The sequence below is a fragment of the Babylonia areolata genome, chromosome 21, assembly GCF_041734735.1.
Source record: "Babylonia areolata isolate BAREFJ2019XMU chromosome 21, ASM4173473v1, whole genome shotgun sequence".
NCBI classification, from domain to species: Eukaryota; Metazoa; Mollusca; class Gastropoda; order Neogastropoda; family Buccinidae; genus Babylonia; species Babylonia areolata.
The window spans coordinates 40,060,270-40,066,269 of NC_134896.1; the positions used below are offsets into that span (position 1 = coordinate 40,060,270).

Here is a 6,000-nt window from a genome sequence, read left to right on the forward strand (position 1 = left end):
GAAATATGTAAATAAACTGAGTGATCAAGGAAATGAATGAAAAGAAAACATAAATAAATAAATCAATAAATAAATACGCAAACAAATATATCAAACTGGGGGACAATCGGTAGCATGCATAATACCCATGCAAACGTCGAAAAGTTACCTTTCCCATTTTCAAAAATGGTTGGAAAACATTTTTGTTGCTGAAATTCCAAAATCGGCATCCAGAAAAGGGTCGTTTCCCAAACTGCTCATTTTCTCCGTGCCTCGTGGATTATCGCTCCACAAAGTGTCAAGGTAGGCCATCCCTTTTTTTTCCGAGGTGATTATAACTGTTGGCCTGTTAGCAAAATCCTTTTTTCTTCCCCTTTCTAAACCTGAAACAAATCGCACTAAAAACCGAAAAAAGAAGAAGCAAAATTAATAACTTTCTTGAAATTCTGCAAACAATTCAGACCGAAAATAATAACCTTCATGGTAGAGATTATAAAACCCGCATCCCATTACTTTATTAAAAAAAAAAAAAAAAAAAAAAAAAAAAAACAGAGAGAGAGAGAGAGAGAGACAGGAAAGAACAAGAAGAAGAAAAAATAGGGAGTTGTCAAACTGCAGACACAAAACACGTCATGTGAACCTGAAGGCGTGGTGCAGAAAACATTTCTGACGCAAATTCAGAACGTCAGTCAACGATCTCAACCTGGCGGTTCCAAGCAGTTCTGGTGAGCCAGATCTTCATCCGGTTGTCCTTGCCCCTTGTCCCGCCCCTCCCCGCGCTGTCGGGGACGGACTCCACGCCTTGGAGAGTGGAGGACCCTGGAGAGTGCTGACCGCGAACAGAGTCCGTGAGGTCCTTTGGTTGAGGCTCTGGGGCCGGAGAGTCTGCTGACTGGATGCGGGGGGAATATGGAGGGATGGCTGCTAGCTGGCCCCGAGTCAGTGAGATGACTGGAATGGGCTGAGGCTCTTCTTTAGCCGGCTCTGATCGTTCCGGCGGAGGTCTGGTGGCTGCCGAGGCGTCTTGGGTTTTCGGGGGTCGTTGGTGGGGGTTCTTTTCTTCCCGCGCTCGGTCTGTGGATGGTGATTGCTGACCTCGATCTGCAGACTTGGAGTCTGAACGTGCGGATTTGTGTCGTTTTGCAGACTTGGGGCGTGACTTTCTGCTGGCGCGCGGGGACTGTTCAGCTGGTGCCGACTCGGGACGTGGTGTGCCCGGAGGTGAGGACATGGGCTTCTCCTTCTCGGGAGTGTCGTGTACGTCTTCTGCAGGAAGCGACGATGTGGGGTTCTCTTTTTCAGACGTGTTGGGAACATCTTCTTTGGGAGAAGAAGACAACGCATCTTCATCATTGGATGGAGGCTCAGAGCATTGTTGTTCTGTTGTTGCATATTCACCTGGACTCTCCGGACGTGGGGAAACCGTTTGGTTGGGAGCGTCAGAACATTCCGAGATGCTGTGACCTTCAGGGCGAGGTGATGCAGAATCAGTGGACTGGAGTTCAGACTGAGGTCTTTCCTGAGCGTCAACGGTGTCACGGTCCACGCGGGGCGTGTCCAGTTCTGGAAGGTGTTCTGCGGGATCTGCTTCAGACAATGGCGTCTCTGGACGTCTGCTGGATTCCGGCGGAGAAGATTGATCAGGACAGGTTGCAGCGTCTTCACAGGACGTGGCTCTATCTTCCACACTGTCGTGATCCTTGACTGGATCTTTTGTCTGAATTTCCTCTTCAATCTCTTCCCCTGACTCGTCGTAGTAGGTGATCTTGGGTTCGGGGATCAGTTCCGGAGAGGCCGGAATCTCGGGAGGTGGCTCCATGTCCTCAAAGTAGGCCACCTCGTCAGGGGATCCGAGAACACGCGGGGAGGGGGCGGGGGAGGGCACGTGGAAGGGGTCTGAAGGTCTGCGGGTCAGTGAGAGAGGATTGGGGGAGGTGTCAGCACGAGGGCTGGGCGCGGAGTGAGGGCGGGGGCTCTCAAGCAGGTGAGCACACTCAGGTCCTGACATTTCTGCACTCCTCGATGGAGACGCGTGCTTGAAGCGTACCGACTTAGACCTGGACCTCTCCTGCGAACTCTGCCTGCTTCGCTTTTTCTTCTTTTCCACGGCGCTTTTGGAACGCTGACATTTCCTCAGACAAGACCTAGGGGTGGACTCGGCGTCCGGCTGATCGGAGATATACTTGACGATCTGCTCCAGCTCCTCTTCGGTCAGGTCGTCTGCGTTGTTGAGGAGGAGGTTGAGAAGGGAGTCACGCTCTGCTCGTTTCCTGGGAGTCAGCTCATCGTCGTCGTCCGCGAACCGCAGGGGGACCAGCCTCTCGTCGTCAGACAGCGGGGGAGGGCTAAGAGGGGGAGGGGGCCAGGGGCGGGACTTGATCTTCTCCAGGCGATCGAAGTAGGACTGTGTTCGGGGGAAGGTGTGCCTGTTGACCAGGGCCGTCAGAGCCTGCAGGTTGACGGAGCCGTCCTCGTGGTACCAGGCCAGCCTCCTGGGTCCAGGGTCGCCCTTCACTGTGGGCAGCTTACGGGGGCCTGGAAATAAGTCACTGACACTTGTTTGAGGGTGGTCAATGCTGGTGGAAATGAACACCGGTGTGGAACATCACCAAAGAAGAAGACTAAGACCAGCCGCCGTGGCGAAGTGGTTAGCGTCGCGGACTGACAGCTGGGAGGACGCGGGTTCGAATCCCAGTGGAGGTGGGTTTTTCGGCCCGTGGCTGGCTCCTACCCAGAGTTGAGTGTGCTGTGGGCTTAAATGGGGAGACTGGGACCACACAGTCGTGTGTCATCCACTTCAAGGATGCGTCTTTGGGTGTGTTACTCTAATTACCTGACCAACACTGCAAGTGTCTGTATCTCTCGGGCCTGGTTAACGTCGGGATATCATTATGACAGGAAGTGTAGAGTACAGCCTTGTCACGCAGTCCCAAACCAAAATGGACCTCCATAGCAACATCTTCATCCTCCTCCTCCTTCATCGTCATCAATATAAACAAAATAGTCTCAAAGTCTGTGGCCTTTCATGCCCTGCTCTCATGGTGACCTCAGTTTCGATACCCCTCCACTTCCGTGCTTGGGGTGAGTCCTGTCAATGTCGTCAGTGTCGGCAGATTCATGGGGGCTGTTGTTTGAGGGGCGTGGTGGCGGTCTCCACTCTGGGAGGGACGCTCACTCAGTCTGGCTCCGCGACTTAGCCATTATTGTCGTTAGTAGGGGGCTTAGTAGGTGGTGTCCTAAGTACGTTAAAACAGAACAGGCACCACTGAACACCACCGAAGTGACTCAGCAGCAGTGCAGGGTCTCCTCTGGTGTGTGGCCTCCTGGCGACCTAACATCGATGGTTCCCTGTGGACTGCCGACGCTGGAACTGCGACGGACGAACCCGGGTGTGGCCGTGTATGGGGGAATCTAAATGAGCGGCGTGGGAGTAATGCCACTGAAACGGTGCAGATGATGGGGCAGCAAAAAACAACAACAAAAAAACAAAACAAAAACAAACAAACAACAACAAAAAAACTAAGAAAAAAGAGGAGGAGCAGGAAGAGGAGGAAGAAAAGAAGGAGAAGAAGGAGAATTAGGAAGAGCAGGAGCTTACGGGGGCCTGGAAATCAGTCACTGACACATGAACTGATGGTGGTCAGTGCTGGTGAAAGACAACACTAGCATGGAACAAAGCCAAAGAAGAAGAAAAGAAAAAAAAAGGGGGTGGCGGTGGGGGTGGGGGGGGGGGGGGGGGGGGCAGCAATAGCAGCAGGAGGACGAGAAAGAAGAAGAAGAGAAGAAGAAGAAGAATTAGGAAGAGCAGGAGGAGGAAAACGATGGAGAAGACGAAGAAAGAGAAGAAAATGATGAAGAAGGAGGAGGAGGAGAAGAAGAAGGAGCAGGAGGAGGAAGAGAAGAAGAAGAAGAAAGACACATCAAAGGGCATTGGGGAATAACAGATGGGACACTGCTTCAGTTTCAAGGTGTCAAAGGGTGCTAACTGATCTGTATACGCTATACCACATCTGTGGAAAAGAAAGACGAAAAAAAAAAAAAAAAGAAGAAGAAGAAAAGAGCAGATTCCTGATCTTCGCATAATCCCAACGCGCTAATTAGGCCATCGGAGACACAGATAAGACAGATACATCAAAGGCATTGAGGATAAAGAGACAGGACGCGTAACTATAGAGAAGCGCCGCTACGATAAACAAATAAAGACTCCCAGCTTGGTTATTTCCTGTAAATCCCAGCGCAGCAGTTCACACACACAGGGAACTGTCAAGGTTAGGTCACAGCTAGTTACTCCATCTACCTGAGACTACCTTGTACCGCTGCTGTGTTACACCAGTTTTGTTCAAAAGCGCCCATTATGACTGGACAGAGATGTTGATGGGAACTCACAGGAAATAGACACGCACAAACATGCACACGTTCACACACACACACACACACACACACACACACACACACACACACACACATGCGCGCGCGTGGGTACCTGTACACTTTACAATTGCGTAATTTGATCCTGATTGATGTATTTTTTTGTACGCCACTTGTGTGCTAGTTTAAGATAGTTAAGCAAGAACGTATCCTTTTCACAAAGCAATCATTTTCCTGTTACGAATGTAGTTAGTTGTTTTTTTTCCCCATGAAGACAATTACATTTTTCACAAACCAAAACATGATACAGACGACATATCCGTGTGTACAAAGCGTATTGTGTCATGATCAAAATTTATCAGTTTGTACATACACACCTACACCTGTGTATATGCACACGTCTGGCCGTGGAAGTATGTTCATGTATATGTGTAAAAAGATGTGCTTCAGAGTATATGTATACGAGCTATATGCATGCGTGTGACTGACTAGTGTGAAAGCGCTTTGATTTGTCTCTGCACAAGATACAGCGCTATATAGATACTAATTATTATTATTATTATTATTATTATTATTATTATCATATAATGTGTTCTTGCATCTATGTAGGCCGTTATGTATTTGTGTGCATGTGCCTGTATGAATTCATACTGCGTGTGCACGTGGATAATATATGTGTGTGGATATATATATATGGATTTAGTACTTTAAACGTTCTGTAGTGTCGTCATGTATGTATATATATGTATATATAATTCATGGATACATATATGTAAATACATATACATGTGCACGTGCGTCAGTCAGAACGCTACACGGTGAGTGCCGCGCGCGTGCGCGCGTGACCCAAATCTCTCACCTCGTTTGGCGGGCCTGCGGGCAGAAGCGGAGGTCCTGACGCCAGGCTGCTGTTGATGCACAGGCGGCAAAACTACGTCATCCGAATGACGTAGGTGTCGGTCAGGTGACGTGTGCTCGTACCGGCTGTAAGGAGTGTCGAACGTCATCGGGGGCTTGGTGGTGGTGGTCAGGCGGTTGGCAGGGAGGCGCTGCGACTTGGGGTGCCCGTGCACAACGGACTTGAACTGGGCGCGGGACACTGGGCGACTGCGGGAGGTGGACGACGACGCGCTATCGCGTCCCCCTCGTCTGGTCAGCATCATGGTTGGGTTTTTTTTTTGGTGTGGGTGGGTGGGTGGGTAGTATTTGGAGGTGACTGTCGTCGTGGACGAGGTCGTTTATTTATTTATTTGTTTATTTATTTAGTTTATTGATTATCTAATTTATGGATTAATTTATTCATCTATTGATTTATGTATTTAAAAAAAAAAGTATAATCAGCGATTCGTGAAGATGCTTCTTCTTTTTCTTTCTTTTTTTTTTCTCCTATCCCACTCCTTTCTTTCCTTCCTAACGAGTGCACTTTTATCAGTGTTTGAGGGTGTTTCTTTCCCTCCTCCCTGCCAAGTGTTGTTGTTTTTAATCTATATATTGATCTTATGCCCTTTCCTGGTTCTTTTCTTTGTGCTTTATTCTACCTAACTATTTGGTCTATCTATTTTTTTTTCGTTTATTTGTTTGTTTTCTTGTCTATTTACTGTCTTTTCGTTTAGTTTTAAATGTTCACAATGGCAGTATTGTGGTAATTCCCAC

At 48.6% G+C, this 6,000-nt stretch overlaps 1 protein-coding gene across 1 annotated transcript; it reads right to left on the bottom strand.

Moving 5' to 3' along the window:
• Positions 1 to 594: 594 nt before the first annotated feature.
• Positions 595 to 5,509, bottom strand: LOC143296451 (uncharacterized). Its single transcript, XM_076608389.1, has 2 exons — positions 5,207 to 5,509; positions 595 to 2,514 (listed from the first exon to the last, which is right to left on the bottom strand). Exons 1-2 carry the CDS (start codon positions 5,505 to 5,507, stop codon positions 665 to 667), a joined length of 2,151 nt encoding a protein of 716 aa, XP_076464504.1. The 5' UTR covers positions 5,508 to 5,509; the 3' UTR covers positions 595 to 664.
• Between the last annotated feature and the right edge of the window lie 491 nt (positions 5,510 to 6,000).

Bases quoted from the DNA above. Each gene is read 5' to 3' on its own strand.
- LOC143296451 (XM_076608389.1), bottom strand. From the start codon at position 5,507: ATGCTGACCAGACGAGGGGGACGCGATAGCGCGTCGTCGTCCACCTCC. The intron at 2,515-5,206 runs GTGAGAGATTTG...ACTTATTTCCAG, and splicing joins CCGCAGGCCCGCCAAACGAG to GCCCCCGTAAGCTGCCCACA.